Here is a 16,759-nt window from a genome sequence, read left to right as displayed (position 1 = left end):
GCATCATTGCCCACAGTGCAATGAGTCAAATTCCCCACTAGAGTAGCTTTAGTTAATGAGTCCCCTGTAGCTGGCTTATGAATACTATCATCTGTACATGGCTCAAAATTGTCTGCCAAGGTCTCCTTCCCTAACGACTTACGTCTTTCACTATTAATTATACTGACCCTTTTAACTAAGTAATTGTCCATTGTTACTTTTGCCTTTGCCATGACAACAATAACAGTTAATGATATAATTGGCAATACAAACAGAGCACTAGGAGCGGGATCAACACTAGTACAACAAAAGCAATTAAATACAACAGTAAGGTAAATGTCTTTTACAAGGGAGACTAAATAACTTCGGCTCAGTAGGATCTATATAACTATCCCATTGAACACTCACTTATAAAATGAGATTGACTATATCCATTAACAATACTATACTTGCAATATCCTTTTCCTTGATACGATCAAGGGGGGTAGCCCAACCCGACCTCCTCCGGCCTCCTAACGGCCACACAACGGCCCGCCCTTTGCCCGGGCTTAGCCCGGGCTTAGCCCGGCGCCGCCCGCGCGTGATCCCGCGACGCGGTGATGTTTTTAAAGCGCCTTCTGGCGCGAAACGCAGGGTGTCCGCCTCCGGAAGTTGCAGCACAGGAGCCTGGGTGCTGTAGTCCTGCGAAGTCTCCGCACAGCGGTTGCTGCTGGACACACAGCGACAGCGGGAGAACACAGCAAGCAGGGGAGAGAGCACACAGCAGGCGAAACTCGATCAGCCCCCAAGGAGCGCAACAGGTAGGGAGCACACCACCAGCAAAATTAGATATGCAGCAAGCAGAGAACCCCTTTTATTGGTTTTGGCCTGCCTGAAATGTTTACAGCATCGATCACTTTAAGAAAATCGGATAAGAGGCCGACTAAGTCTGGTCATGCAGAGTTTTGTTTATCCCAAAGATTGGAGAAGGTTTTATTAAGTAAGTGCTCTATCCGCAATTACTTTTCAATTTTATGTTCGGGAGGGAAGGCTTTTTTATTTATCTAAGCAGTGGGAGAGGTCTCCCCACTCTCAATTCAGGGCAGGCACAGTGCTTTTCAGATGGGGCAAAGCTCTGGGAGAGTAGTTTATCGACCTATCCTTATGGTGGGTCGGCAGATCAATCTTTATTGTATTTCATATGTTTTTGTACATTGCATAGATTGTTTTTTTTTCTTATGTTGTCTTAAATACATTTTAAAACATCTTGTCTTCAAGAAACGTAGAGATGCCTTATTTTATTTACAGTTGTTAGTTCAGATGTGTGTTATAGCTTATGCTGCTTTTCAAAATGTCTGTAAGAAGTAGGTAATCTATGGACAGCTGATGGGAGATTTTCTGCGGTTTTTTTTTCTTATGTTGTCTTAAATACATTTTAAAACATCTCGTCTTCAAGAAACGTAGAGATGCCTTATTTTATTTACAGTTGTTAGTTCAGATGTGTGTTATAGCTTATGCTGCTTTTCAAAATGTCTGTAAGAAGTAGGTAATCTATGGACAGCTGATGGGAGATTATCAGGTCAATTCTTGTATTTGCCGTCTGCATATTAGTAGAGGTGTTCTCCTTTTTTTATAATTGCACTTTATTACAAAGTTTTTATTAAATGGAGATGAGATTCTCTGCGGATTGAATGGAAGTAGCATGTTTAATTTACAACATTTTTATGTGATGAATTGTATTGTGCTCTTATTTTATATGTAAAGTCGAACAAAGATATACTGAATTTAACACTAAGAGTAATGAAGATTACTGGTATGTAATTGAACCATTTATTGGCGCGAACCTAAGACAAAGAGAAACTACCAACATAGAGAAACTACCAACATAGAGAACCATAAAAAGAGATGACCTATTGGCAAAGCCCATTCGGATTGCATTGGTAAGGCCAACAGGCACCGAATGACTGTGGAAATCATAAAAGTCAATCAAATGCATTGGCAGGGCTTTAAGTGGGTCGGGTCTTGCCAGTGCTCAGCACCAGCAGTTCTTAAAAAACGCAGGTGCTGAGACGGGTCCCTATTGGGCTCTCCCTTTTTGCCCTCTCCATGAAAAAACATAAATCCTAACTCTGCAGCAGTACCACCCTTTACTGCCTTTGATGCAACTTCAAAGAGATTCGTTATAGTCAAAGTCTCAATATTTCAGACCTGAAGCATTTTCAATATGCTACACTACGAAGGCATGGTTGTTGGTTATGTATTTTACGCAACTAACAACCATTGACAAAGCCAATAGTACTAGCTTGTAGTAAATGTAATGCTACTTGCTGTATTATATATCTGGATGTAATGACAGAAGTAGCATAATACCAGTCGGACGGCACACGAAACATGGTCACTCGTCAAGAATAGATTATGTTTTAATCGATAGGCCCAGTATAGATAACTTGACGGATATATCAGTCATCCCTAGCCATCTATCGGATCACGCCCCTATTTTGTTCTCTTATTCCCAAAAAACACATAATCTACAATATAGGTGGACATTGAAAAGATCAATGTTGGCTGATCCCGAAATAGTGAAGGATATTAAAGCAGCCACATTGGATTATTTTTCCATGAATATCGGGTCGACCTCTTTAAGTTTTGTGTGGGACGCTTTTAAGGCCTATTTGAGGGGGACCTTACATAGTCGTATTTGTTTTAGGAATAAGGTGGATGCACGGGAGATGCAGGATATTGAGGGGAGAATCCGCCAGTTAGAGCAGGAAAGAGATCTGATTAATCAAGGGAATCCTGATAGGTTGATGCAAGTTTTGCGGGACCTCGAGAGTGCCCGGCAGGAGTATAGAGGAAGGCTGGATCAAAAGTGTAGAGCTCAATGGTTGAGTAAAAGCATGCAGAATTTTGAATACGGCGAAAAGGCAGGGGCACTATTGGCCTGGAAAGCAAGAGTAGAACGCTCACAAAATTGTATTAATGAATTAATTATAAATCAGGATGGGAAAAAATCAAGCAATATAGAGGATATACAGGCTTGTCTTCTTTCCTTATTCTCTGAGCTTTATAAAAAGGAAATATCCCCTAGCTCTGAACATCTGCAAGCTTGGCTGAAAAGTAAATCTTTGTCTGGGATGACTGTAGATAGTAGGAGGGTGTTGGATGCCCCAATTACTGAGGAAGAAATTAAAGTACAAATTAACAAATGTAAGAACAATAAGGCGGCGGGCACAGATGCACTTCCAAGCGAGGTTTATAAGATGCTGTTAGACGAGTTGGTCCCGGTATTGTGTGAGTTATTTAACTCAGTATATAGTATAACAGGAAAGGTTCCAGAGACCTGGAAGGAAGCTACTATTGTACTTATTTTAAAACCAGGGAAGGACCCCTTAATGGCGGACTCGTATCGACCAATATCTCTGCTGAATACCGATTATAAAATCTTTATGGGTATTCTGGCAGGGAGATTGGCTAAATTTGTTCCTAGCCTAATTAATTCTGATCAAAAGGGATTTGTACCTGGAAGGTATATTGAGGAGCTGACGCAGCAACTAATAGGTAATATAGACCTGGCAGTGGCTAGGTCGGATCCATTGGCTATAGTCGCTCTGGACGCAGCCAAGGCTTTCGATAGAGTGTGTTGGACGTATTTGTGGGAAGTTCTTAGGCAGATGGGCTTTGGACCAATCTTTGTCCAGACTATGATAAACTGCTATCAGGGAGCCTCGGCCAAGATCTTGCTGAATGGCTTGTTGACAAAGAGTTTTAAAATCCAAAGAGGAACAAGACAGGGTTGTCCCATTTCACCCCTGCTGTTTGATATCTACATCGAGCCACTGGCACAGGCTATAAGATTGGATAACTTAATTACCCCCTTTAAATCATTACAATATAGTAGCAAACTGGCCCTTTATGCCGATGATCTGTTGTTATACACAGATAACCCCAAAGAGACTATACCAAGAGCTGAAGCATTATTGGCTGAATTCGGCACGTTATCAGGTTATCTTGTTAATACCTCTAAATCGGAGGTAATGTGTTGGAACATTGATGGTTGGGAAGGACAGACAAGTGAAGAACTAAAATATCTAGGTGTCATTATTGTGAAAGACCTGGACAAGATCCCACAGATTAATCTTACTAGGATCTGTAACGAGATAGACCGTATTTTTGCCAGGTGGAGAAATCTACCATTGACAATATATGGCAGGGTCAACCTTGTGAAGATGGTTATCTTGCCCAAGTTGACATACTTCTTTAATACTATTCCTCTGTCCTTCCCTAGCAAAGGTATGGATAGAATTCAAGGCAAAATTGGTAGTTTTATTTGGGCCAATAAGGGTGCTAGACTGTCCTGGAAAAAGTTAAGACGAAGGCTTCTTAGAGGGGGGCTGGCCCTCCCCGATATTAGGTGGTATTCTGTAGCCTTTCAGTTCAAAAATATTAGGATGCTAATTGTTAAGCCGGGGGAATCATCTTGGGGGAGATTATTGGGTGAAATGGTTAGGACAGAGGGTGGGTGTGGTGAGGAGAGTTTCTTGTATAAATTTGGGGCGCCAAGGTTTTTTAAGAAAGTACGTCTGAAGGTACTAAGGGCTGCCTTGGAGGTATGGGTTAAGGTGAGACGTAGATGGGGGATTGGGTATTATTCTGATTTTTCCCCTATTTGGGATTCTCCAGGAACCCCGATCTGCTTGAAGGATAGCCTTGCAGTCCCTATCAGAAGTGCAGGTATTACAATCTGGTCGGACCTGATTTCAGAAGAAGGGATCTACCCTTGGGAGGTATTAAGGTCTCGGATTGGAAGTGATTTCTCCCGGTTTAAATATATGCAATTGAGTTCTTGGTTCAATGCGGAAAAAGGGGATATAAGTGGTGACTGGGAAACAGAACATCTTTTGCAGAACCCTAACCGTAAAAAAAAAGAAATCTCTTTATGGTATGGAAAACTTATGGATTCTGATGATAAAGAACTGCCTCCGCAACATGCAGTTTGGAACCAGTCCCCCCTCGAGGAGATAGCAGTAGACCTTTTTGAACCTTCAATGAAACTTTTGTACAAATATGTTAAACCGGCTAGTTTAAAGAAAAATCACTTTTTTGTGGTAAATAGACTTTATTATACTCCTGCTAAAATCGCCAGGTTTGCTCCCTTATCATCCCCTAAGTGCCCAAGATGCAATGCCCCGAGTGCCAATGACATACATATCTTCTTTGAGTGTCCTGCTCTGAGTAGATATTGGAAAGAAGTGGGGGACGCCCTCTGTGACATTTTTAATACTAGTTTTAGGATAAATATCTCTTTGATAATTTTTGGAGACGTTGGAATATCCGAGAATAATTTATCACAGTCACAGCGGGGTCTCCTGCTAAACCTAGTGTTATTAGCTAGACGTGAGATATGTATGAGGTGGAAAGATCAGGGTCCTCCTAGGGGGGAGGATTGGTATAAGGCGGCATTTGCTATGGCTCGATTAGATCAGGGAAAGGGCAGGGAAAGTGAGTTGAACATATGGCAACCCCTATGGTCCTGGGGCCTGAAATTGAGATTGATTTAAACGCTGCTGGTTGCCCCTGTTGCCCCCGCTCCCCCCTCCATACCCCCCTCCATACAACCTCCTTTTTGTCCTATGATTACACCAAGCCTACATCAACGGGGCCGGTCTGGCTAGACCTAAGCGCAAACAGTGGCCGCAGGGCGTATAGATCAAGATGACGGCCTTTTCTGTTAATGCTTATTGGTGAGATGAGGATAAAAAAAAAAAAAGAAAAAAGAAAAAAAAAAAAAAAAAAAAAAAGAATTTAACACTAAGAGTAATGAAGATTACTGGTATGTAATTGAACCATTTATTGGCGCGAACCTAAGACAAAGAGAAACTACCAACATAGAGAACCATAAAAAGAGATGACCTATTGGCAAAGCCCATTCGGATTGCATTGGTAAGGCCAACAGGCACCGAATGACTGTGGAAATCATAAAAGTCAATCAAATGCATTGGCAGGGCTTTAAGTGGGTCGGGTCTTGCCAGTGCTCAGCACCAGCAGTTCTTAAAAAACGCAGGTGCTGAGACGGGTCCCTATTGGGCTCTCCCTTTTTGCCCTCTCCATGAAAAAACATAAATCCTAACTCTGCAGCAGTACCACCCTTTACTGCCTTTGATGCAACTTCAAAGAGATTCGTTATAGTCAAAGTCTCAATATTTCAGACCTGAAGCATTTTCAATATGCTACACTACGAAGGCATGGTTGTTGGTTATGTATTTTACGCAACTAACAACCATTGACAAAGCCAATAGTACTAGCTTGTAGTAAATGTAATGCTACTTGCTGTATTATATATCTGGATGTAATGACAGAAGTAGCATAATACCAGTCGGACGGCACACTAAACTAAGCATAGATTTTCAGTTTACGTGCTTTTAAAACACGACCCTTTGAGTTTGAGAGGCACTCCGTTTTTTAATCCCACCTAAATCCCTGTGCATAGGTCTAGACTGGTAAAGGTATCGGTTCTGTGCATGAGTAACTCAACCAGTATTGGGTTTTTCGTTGTATTCTAGGATTTTTAATCCTAATTTATCAATTATAAAGCAGGTCCACAAGTCCTAGAATGCAAAGAAAATATTTGCACACGCTGAACTACTCACGCACGTAACTAGGAAACTCGAAAGCTCTTTGCCTGCACGTGAAAGGCACGTGAATTAAGGTTAGTATTTAGCTCTTCTGAAGCCAGTGGGTGCTGTCAGGTACTCGGTACCTACACTATTGTAATTTGAGACAGTACCACACTTCTTAGCACTGTTCCGAACAGTGACTTCTAAGCAGCGACCAAGTATTCTGGGGAGGGAGGAGTACCTGCATTTTTATATTTCAATTCCAAGCACTGTCTGAAATGACCTGTGATTGACCTAGCTTTTTATCTACAACATGACCACCTTCAAACAGATGAATACAATGCAAACACCCCGCCCACTCACAAATCCCAAAACATTAGTTACCTTAACCGATCACGTAAAACTGGAGGAAAACACACTAGCCAACTTTCCACAAGGAGAGACAGTGTCCGAATCAAGACTGGTCGCCTCTGAAGTGACGTCGTTAGTTGGCCCCGCCCCTTCAGCTATCGACTCTGCGAGTGGACGGCAGTGAGCTGTCAGATACAACTTCTCTGCCGCTACTGGCTGTAGCTTCTGCACTGTACGTAGGCATAGTTCTTGCGTATTACGAGTGCGCGCTTAAGCCTGAACCTGGGCGTCAGAGGACTGCTCCACGAGTCTCACTTTCTTGATTTATTAACGTCTTAGTGATGGCAAGGGATGCCTAATACAGAAAAGAACGCGCAAATTATTGTTCATGCAGGCTAAATTTAAAACACGATTTTTAACGGGGCTGACGTTAGCGTAGCTAGTGCTGAAAATTGGACAAGTTACTCTGCAAACTTAGATAGGGGAAAGAGGCGGTAGAAGAGAGCGAGATTGGGATGGTCAAGGAGAGGGGTCATTGAGAGCGTACTGTCTGCCAGTACGTATGTATATATTTTTCTTTTACTGATTGCTATAAAAATACAAGAAGTATCTCAATAGTAAGTAAAGTAAAACTTGCATTAGGTTATAATAAACGTCTTGTCAGGGTTAGTAAGCGCTATATACACGTTGACACCTCGTCAGGAGTAGCAAGCACTATATAAATACAATTATAAAATGTGCTAAGGCACGGTGCTCCTTTCTTCCGTATTGTTTTGTTGTCCATTTTCTCTTTCGTTTGTGGTGCAGCTGCCCCAAGAAATCGGAAGTATGAAGATTGCTCACGCGGAATAATGAGTGTGTATTTACAAGCCTGATATGCCGGTGTGCCCAGAAGCAGTCCTGTGTGGGTAGCGCTGGACAGAACTGCCTAATCTGTCCCCAATTCCCTCCTGTTCTGGCCATGGCGGCTCTGCCGGGATTGGAACAGTCGGCTGTGGCTGTGCTAAAGAGGGCGGTGGAGTTGGATGGTGGCTCCAAGTTCCAAGAGGCCCTGATTTGCTACCAGGAGGGCATAGACCTTCTCATTCAGGTGATGAAAGGTGAGATGGTGTTCGGGAGAATCGCTGCCAAGTTTTCAGTGTGCTTAGTTCCTTTAGGGCATTTACATTTGACATTGTCTTGTTTTTTGTCTAAAATGTAAGAGTTATGCATTCGGCTCCCTTTTTGAGGGCCTTTTGTGTGATGTGGTGCTTCTAGCTGATAATTTTTTCCTTCCTTATGTCTGACAATTCGTGGTTTCAATGTACTTATGAGTGACATTCTACTGTCCAAATGTGTGACACCTCGAGTGACACATTCTTACGACTAAAACTAGTAACGAAAACCATTTAAAGAAATTCATATCAGAAATTTGAGCTATGAGAACTGTTGCAAAACCCCTGAAATGAATGGTCTATATTGCAACCGATCTTAGCACAGCAAATGTGCTCTGAGTTACAAGATGTCTTTTTAGGTCTCGTGAGCCAAAGGCTCGAAGAGACATTTTATATGTGGGTTTTTCAAAGTGCTACCCAGTCTTTTGGCTGGCCTAAACCTTGAGTGCACGAGATCACATGCACGTGCACAGCTGCTCCTCTGCTCATTGCATTCCCCCCCCCCTCCCTTCTCACCCAGCCCTTTGATGCTCTGCTCGCATCTCCCTCCTCCCTGGGCGTGAAGGGAGCCAGAGCCATCCTGCTTGATTAATGGCTTTTTTTCAGAGTGAACATGACTACAAATCACAGGTTTGTGTGAAATGACAATGAAACACGTGCGCGTTGTGAGCCACAAAACGTTGCCAGACTACCTGGAAAAAAACCTTTCATGGATATCAGTCCCAAAATGAGCATCTTTTTCTACGACATCAAAGCGAATGGGTCACACCGGAGCGCATAAAACCAGCTGGTAACTTCAGTGCTCCTTCATTTACAACGGATGCCCATCACGCAGCCGCCGGGCTTGTCTTGTTGTCCTCGCGTCCGTGCATCGTGCGCTCTGGTTGTGAGTTTACAGATAGACATTGGGCCACTGGTGGCACTGAGAAACCTAAACATGGACTCCTTTGCATTTATAATCTTCTTGATTCGCGGGTCCGAGCGAAGACCATGTCTTTGAGCGCCAGTGGCTGGAAACACTGGGAACTAGGTTTAGGATTGGCACCCTTTTAAAAGCTCATTACTACAGTTCAGTAACACGCGCCTCGGTCTCGTTAACGCAGTTCACACGTGTTGTGTTCCATTACATCTCGGTCGTTTAAAGAATATTTTTACCACAATTTAGAAGATATCGTCGCTGTTTACTAAAAGTTGTAGCTGCCTCCGAGACGGTATTCACGGGCGCTGCCTCTGGTGGCGCAGTGGAGAGAGGGTACAGGATAAAGCAAGGTGATCGTTCCATCGCCCCTTCCTGTGTCTCCTGTAGCGCAGTGAACAAGGGACGGTCACCGGCGTGGTCAGGGCCGTGTCTCGCTCAGTTAGATTACGGGGGATGGGAGTTTAAGATTTTCCAACAATCACGCGGGCGTATATAATGTTAAAATTCTTCACGGTACAATAATACCCCAGCAAATGATTCAGGATGTAATGGCCAATTTAAGAGCATTAAATGCTGTTAACAATCAATTTGCAGGGCATTATTGAGCCATAGTTTACAAACGTCTAATTACAGAGCCCATACGATATTTAGCTCACCTCGAGGAAGTGTTAGTGCTTGCCGGCCAATAGCTGCATTAAAAAGATAATCGCCTTGTAATTATTTTTTTCCCCACTCAGATTCCGTATAGATTTTAGGCTACTAATTTGCCACCAGCATTGCTTCTAATTGTTTTTTTTTTTATCCAAGTCGGGCACAGGTAATTAAGAGAGATGGGAAACATAGGAGAGCAGGGCTCCACATGTGCCTGGCAAACCCTTTCCAGAAAGTTCTGTCCCGTAGCTGTGAAAGTAAAGTCAAGCTGGTCGCGCGCAGACCTCCAGCATGCAGCTCCCACTACCCCATGGCACAGCCAAATGTTTCAGCAGCGCATTTCTTATGCACAGAAGCAGTGAACAGCTGCAAAAACATCTTTTGAAAAAAAGTGACTTAAAACCCTAACCTCGACCACTGATCTCGAGTACATGAAGTGTAAGAGTTTAGGTCAGGAGCGCGAGGCAACACCAGCACACAATGAGGCTGCGTTACAACTATCCTTTTGTAGTAGAGTCCAGGGTCTTCACACAAAAGTCCGAAGCCCCTCGGGTAGAAGCTGCGTTCCACAGGGGGTATGTTCTTTTAGGGCTCAGCTCGCCCTCTAACTGTTTACATCGCTTAGTTTCCACTTCACGCACGAACACCAACATTCCATCAAATCATTCACTCTCAGCATTCCAGATATACAAGGAAGGGGGACACAGGATGCTACTCGCCTCCTTTTCACACAAAGGACAAAACAAAGAACAGTCAGTCCCTTTCACAAACAGTATAGGGACAATCATTCACAACCAGTGAATCTCCAAACAGCAACATGTAAACACCAACACCCACACAAACACACAAGAATAATAAATCCCCCACAACTCATAAAAAAAAAGGAAAAACAAAAAAACCCACAACTACACTGACTACCCTCGCACAACGGTCAAAGATCTGCAAGTCTTGCAACCTCTTGCAATGCAATAGGTCTCGCATGTACGAGAGTTTGAGCTATTGGCATTGTAAATGACAATGCCTTTTATTTATGTGTTGATTTTTAAAACATAAATAAAAAGGCATTTAACAATGCCCATAGCTTAAACTCTTCCAAATGCGAGACCTATTGCATTGCAAATGCTTGTTGCTTTAGTGGCTGGCGTCATGCTGGCTCTTTTCGAGTCCTCAGGCTGCTATTTGCGCTTTTAAAGTGTGCACTGAACTGGACAGGGACCTACATTTGTATGGTTAACGAACACCAGAGGCACTGACTACAAGTAGTTTTTGTCAGTCAAAGAGAAACGGTGACATTAATGCTGGGGTTTCTGGGTAAGAGAAGCTGGTGGCAGGAAGTAACGACTTAGCTGGGTCAAGGTAGGCCATCACTATTACCTCTACGTCCCTCGTCCTCGACCAAGTCATTACTAATGAGGTATTCCACTTGACAGGAAACAAAACAGGAAATGCTTTTAGGCTCCACCCACCCTCCTGCCTGGGGCTATAAGTACATAGCCAACAAAAAGCACATCCTGTTTTGTTTCCGGTCAGTGGACCTGACGGGGACACTGGGGTAGGGGCTGGGCACTTACCTGCTTCGTGTTGTCCTGTAGTTTCCTTCTCTGCTGGGCTCTGGGGATGCTCATGGGCCTTCGTGGGAGCTACTTGAGTCGGGCTGCTTGGCTTCCTGGACTCCTTCAGGTTCCTGGTTACCGGTTCTACTGGGCTGCGCTGGTTTCTTGGGGTCCTGTTGTCTGGTGAGTCCTTCCCTGCTGCCCCTCCATGGGGCTTTGTGTTATATTTTTTCTGCCGTATTGGTGTCCTTTCTGTGCCTCATTTTGTGCATGAGATGCTGTGGCCTAATGGTTGGGGGCTGGGACTCTTGCTATCAGGTTTCCGTGTTCAATCCCTGGTGTTTCTGGCGAGGAAGTCAGTCTTGCCCTCAGGGTCGAGTGTTTGATTCCTGGTATTTTCTTTTGTTTCAATACCGCTGGGACACGGACTTTGCGGAGCACCCGGGGTGGGAACAGGGCGCTCCGTGTGCCGGCTGCTTCTCTTTCGGTGCGCTCGGGTTTGGCCCGAGTGCTCCGCTGTGCTGTTTCCTGGCCGCTCTGGCGCGGCCTTTGTGGAGCGCCTGAGGTGGGGTCCGGGCGATCCGTGTGCCGCGTTTTCTTCAGGAGCACTCGGGTTGGGTTCCGAGTGCTCCATTCGGCTTACCTGTGTCCCGCTGCCGATGTGATGCGCCCGGGTGGGCGCTGGGTGCTCTGCTACTCCATTGTGCTCCGTGCCTTTCGGACTGGGGCTTGACGTGTTTTCAGCCTTCGGCGGCCGTAATGAGTGGTGTTTTTGAACTGTAGGGACGGGCCACGCCCCCTCCCGCTTCGCTTTTGGTTCAGCTCAGCTGTTTTCACTTGCCGGATTGATTGTGGGTGGTTTCCGGCTTGTTTTTTATTTAAAGAGGGAGGGGGAAGGTTGCATTCTGGTCTGTTCCTGCCTTTGTTGGTTGTGTGCGCTGGGTCCTGTCTTTGGAGTTCTTTCACTTGCTGCATGTTCATGATGGGGAAACATTACAAAAAGCGGAAGCATGTGTCTCCTGTTTCCTCTTTCTCTTCCCCAGGCGGACAGTGGGGATTCTGTCCCTGCGGTGAAGCGAGCCAGGTTGGATGACAGCAGATTGAAGCGCCTGATTTTGGAGACTTTTTCTGATATGACGTCCTCCAAGAAGTCTGCTGGGAGTCATTCTGGTGGGGGTGTTGCCCTCTATTCGGACATTTCTTCTTCCGATTCTTCTGATGACGCATCCTTGGGGGCGGTGGATCTGAAGGGCAAATATGTTTCCAAGGAGTTGTTGCCTGACCTTCTTTCTCATGTGTGTGAGAACATGGGGTTTCCTGATGATGCTGTGGCCAGTACTTCCTCGGATGCTGTTTTGCCGCAATTTCGGAAGCCTGTTACTAATTCTCTCCCTATTCATCCCTTTGTGATGGATGTCCTCTTGAAAGAATGGCAGGATCCGGATCACATTATGATGCCGCGCTTCATGTCAAAACTATCCTTTACAGGACATGGAGGAATCGTTTCCTGAGTCGGTGCATGTGGATTCCATTGTCGCAAGTTTGGTGGGTCGTCCTTCTGTGGCGGATGATAACATTCTACGTGATGGTGTGGATAAGAAGATTGACTCTGCGTTGATGAAGTCTTATGCTGGTTCTCACCTTGCTATCTGTTCTGGTGTCTATGGAGCTGATGTCGCTCAATCACTGTTGACTGACTTTTAAGACTTTGTTTTCCACAATGCAGGAGGGGGTCAGTTGCCCAGGCTTGCTGGAATCCATGGAATTTCAGGCCGAATCCCTCTGGGACATTGCCTTCGATTCTGTGCGTGCTTCTGCCTTGTCCTTTGGTTCCTCTATTGCTGCTCGTCGGAATTTGTTGCTGAAGGGTTGGAATACGGACTCCTTGCAGAGGTCCATGACTTTGCGTTTGCCCTTTACTGGCCCTCGTCTCTTTGGGGACGCTCTTGAGGATAAGCTTCATAAGGTGTTCAAAGAGCAAAAGCATTCCTTTTCCTTCCGTCGGCAGCCTTCTCGTAAGGATTTTTCTTTTTCTCATGCCAAGACTTTTTGTCAGTCTTCCAGGTTTCAGCAGTCCTCCTTTAAGGGCCAGAGAGGTGCTGGTAGGGGTTTCCCCCGGAAGTTCCAGAAGAAGCCTCCCCATGATGCTGGGCAGGGGCCGCAGCGTTCCTGACTATGCCGCCCCGGAGGTTGGTCATGCTGGTGTTGCTCCCGAGGTTGGTGGGAGGTTGCGGTTGTTCCTTCCCGCTTGGCGTCTGACGACCTCCGATCAGTGGGTGCTGGATGTCTGGAACGGGGGTATCGGATCGAGTTTCTGTCCCTTCCTCCTCCCTCGGGTGTGGTGCGGACTCCAACGCCCTTGAACCAGTCTCGGCATCAGTCTTTGGTGGACGGTGTTCACACTTTGATCTTGAAGAAGGCGATTGTGCCCGTTCCCCAGTTGGAGTGGGGTCTGGGGACCTATTCGATTGTCTTTCTTGTTCCGAAGGTCAGAGGCGGTTTTCGGATTCTCATCAATCTCCGGAGTCTGAACTTGTTTGTCCGGAAGATCCCATTCAAGATGGAGACCTTGCAACGGGTGATACCTTTGATTCAGGCCGGCTGGGTGTTTGCTACGCTGGATCTCCAGGACGCTTATCTTCATGTGCCTGTGGCTCTGGAGGATCAGATGTTCCTGCGCTTCTGCCTGGAGGGTCGTCATTGGCAGTTCTGTGTCCTTCCGTTTGGTCTCCGGTCCGCTCCCCGCGTGTTCACCAAGGTGGTGGCTCCCTTGGTGGCCCATCTTCACCTCCTGGGGGTGTCAGGAAACGGCGATTGGCTGCTCCAGGCTCCTTCCCCCCACGGTCCTGTCTCGGCAGCTGTCCTTGACCATCCATACGCTAGAGCAGCATGGGTTTCTTGTAAACTTTCCGAAATGCCAGCTACGTCCTGCAACTCGGAGGTCTCTTATAGAGGCCGTCTTCGATTCGGTCCTGGGCAAGGTGTTCCTTCCGGATTCCCGGCTTCAGCGACTTTAGTGCCTGTTGCGGAGGTTGTTGTCCCAGGCTGCGGCTCCCCTTCTTCAGTGGCTCGAGGTTCAGGGTCATATGGCTGCTACTGTCTTAACGGTGCCCTGGGCCAGGGTTAATCTTCGACCTCTGCTGTGGCATCTTCAACGCTGGGTGCCGTTTCCAGTTCGGGACTATGCTCTCTCTGTGCCAGTGTCTCTGGAGGTTGTGTCCGCTCTCCTGTGGTGGCTGGATTCCTCCAATCTCTCCAAGGGAATGTGGTTTCGCCTGCCGCCTCCATTGGTGTTGATGAAGGATGCCAGTGCGTCCGGTTGGGGGGCGACTCAGGGTCAGTGGACTGTTCAAGCTCGTTGGCTCCGGTCGGGGTCCCGCTGGTCATCCAATTGGAGGTAGCTGTCTGCGGTGGACCGTGCTCTTCGTTTCTCCCGGGATCGTCTGCTGGGATGCAATGTCCTGGTGAGGTCCGACAACTCAATAGCTGTGGCTTACATCAACCACCAGGGCAGTACTCGCAGTCCTTCATTGAATCTGGTGGCCTGTGCAATTGCGGGTTGGGTCGGAGTGTCATCTTCTGGCCATCTCTGCTCAGCGTATCAGGGGTGTGGACAATGTGGTGGCAGAAGCCTTGAGTCGCAGGTTTCCGTCTTCTCTGACCCTGTGTCTCTCCCCCAGGATTTTCCAGATAATCTGTCGGACGTTCGGGACTCCCCAGCTGGACTTGTTTGCCTCGAGGGCCGATGCACAACTTCCCCTTTTTTGTTCTCGGACTGCGGAGTTGGGTGCTTGGGGGGCGGAGGCGTTGTCTCTCCAGTGGCCCCCTTGGTTACTGTACGCCCCCCCCCTCTTCCCCCTGATTACAGCCTTCTTGCTGAAGGTCCAGCACGTGGGTGCCTGGGTGGTGGCTGTCTTGCCTCACTGGCCTCGGAGGTCCTGGTTCCCGTTGTTGTTGAGCCTGGCGGTGGGCCCTCCTTGGATTCTCCCCTGCTACCCATCTCCCCTGAGGTCGCCCTCTCCCTCCCTCCTGGTCCCTCTCACCCTGGCGGTCTGGAGGTTGAACGGATGTCTCTTGGGGTCCGGGGTTTGCCTGACCACCTCATCATTGTGATGCAGGGCTCCCGTAGGAGTTCAACTTTGTCCTCCTACTCTAAGCATTGGGCTTCTTTCTCCTCCTGGTGTTCGGGGCTTGGTCTGTCTCCTGTCTCTTGCCCTATCGCTTCTATCCTTCAGTTTTTTTTGGATGGGTTTCAGAAGAAGTATGCCTTGTCTACTCTGAAGGGGCAGTGGGCTGCTGTTTGGGCTTTCTGGGATCCGGCTTCGCTCCCGTTTTCGGATGGGTTGTTGGTTTCCTGGTTATTCCGGAGTTTCTCTCTGTCCTCTCCTTCTGCTCGTTCTCCGGTTCCTCCTTGGGATCTTTCTTTGGTCCTGGGTGCTCTGCAGTCCTCTCCTTTTGAGCCCTTGGAGACTGTTAACCTTAAATTCCTCTCTTTTAAGGTGGCTTTTCTAGGTAATGCTATGATTACTTACCGGTAATCCCCATTACTCTTAGTCATACTTGTCCTCGACCCAGTCATACTTCCCACCCACTCTCCGTGTTCAGGCCTTTGTTGCTTGGTATGTCAGGATGTCTTTCTGTTGGCTATGTACTTAAAGCTCCTGGCAGGCGGGTGGGTGGAGCCTAAAAGCGTTTCCTGTTTTGTTTCCTGTCAAGTGGAATACCTCATTAGTAATGACTGGATCGAGGACGAGTAGGACTAAGCGTAAAGGGGATTACTGGTAAGTAATCATAGCATCACTATAGCAACCAGTCTCCTCGAACTGAGCCAGGCAGTGGCTGCTTTGTATATTTCCATATCCCCAGCGCCGCCTACAGAGACTCACTATGCATTAAGAGCTAGACTATGCAGGACATCAGCATTTTTGTCCAGTTATGAGGACACTAGCACTAAAATGCATTAGTTTAACCCCTGATGCATGGTACTTTTTTTTTTTTTTTTTAATTCTTTTTATTTGCAGTTTTCAAAAACAAACTTAAAACAACATCACTCACTATCGTGTACATATGACGAGCAATGACGATACGCCTCCACATCGAGCAGCTCATCACAATTTGGGTACCATCACACGAACTCAGTGCTACACTATCAAGTGCGTGGCATACAGGAGCCGATCGTCCCATCCCGCCCGCATGCGGCATCGCAAACCAGTGCAGCACCCAAAATAGTCCCCCTGAGAAATACGGTCATCCCCATCTTGCGTCCGCCTTAGGGAATAGTATCGGGTCACAGCGCCTGTAGTGTAGCTTGCTCCAACCATTGTGTGAAAGGCCCCCAAATGTCCTTAGGTCGGGAACGCAGCGGCATAAGCTCCCAGTACAGGGCAAGTTGTGTCTGACAATAGACTGCGCTCGTGACCCACGCTCGAATGCTAGGTGACGTAGCAACTCCCCAGTGCATCGCAACTTGTCTTCTAGCTAGTAACAATAGCATCGCTGGCAGCTTGCGGTGTTTGGGCTTAATCATGTGCAAAATACCAAGCAGCGTAACCTGCGGGG

The 16,759-nt window shown here is 46.6% G+C and overlaps 2 protein-coding genes across 3 annotated transcripts in view; one reads left to right on the top strand and one right to left on the bottom strand.

The window, feature by feature from the left end:
- The window catches only part of MRPL30 (mitochondrial ribosomal protein L30), a 93,376-nt gene extending 86,243 nt beyond the window's left edge, over positions 1-7,133 (bottom strand). Inside the window, exon 1 of one of the 2 annotated variants that reach the window (XM_085622796.1) lies at positions 6,957-7,133. The gene's annotated coding sequence lies outside the window, so the exon portion shown is untranslated. The remainder of the gene's footprint in view (positions 1-6,956) is intronic. The other variant, XM_085622797.1, reaches the window with a different exon arrangement.
- A 48-nt stretch (positions 7,134-7,181) lies between these two features.
- The window catches only part of MITD1 (microtubule interacting and trafficking domain containing 1), a 126,255-nt gene continuing 116,677 nt past the window's right edge, over positions 7,182-16,759 (top strand). The window contains exon 1 of the mRNA XM_085622795.1: positions 7,182-8,023. Coding sequence (XP_085478921.1) covers positions 7,885-8,023 — 139 coding nt within the window. The 5' untranslated portion in view covers positions 7,182-7,884. The remainder of the gene's footprint in view (positions 8,024-16,759) is intronic.

Source organism: Triturus cristatus, chromosome 8 (genome assembly GCF_964204655.1).
Source record: "Triturus cristatus chromosome 8, aTriCri1.1, whole genome shotgun sequence".
In the NCBI taxonomy this organism is placed as follows: Eukaryota; Metazoa; Chordata; class Amphibia; order Caudata; family Salamandridae; genus Triturus; species Triturus cristatus.
The sequence above is the reverse complement of the archived record's forward strand: the minus strand, read 5'-3'. Positions and strand labels throughout refer to the sequence as shown.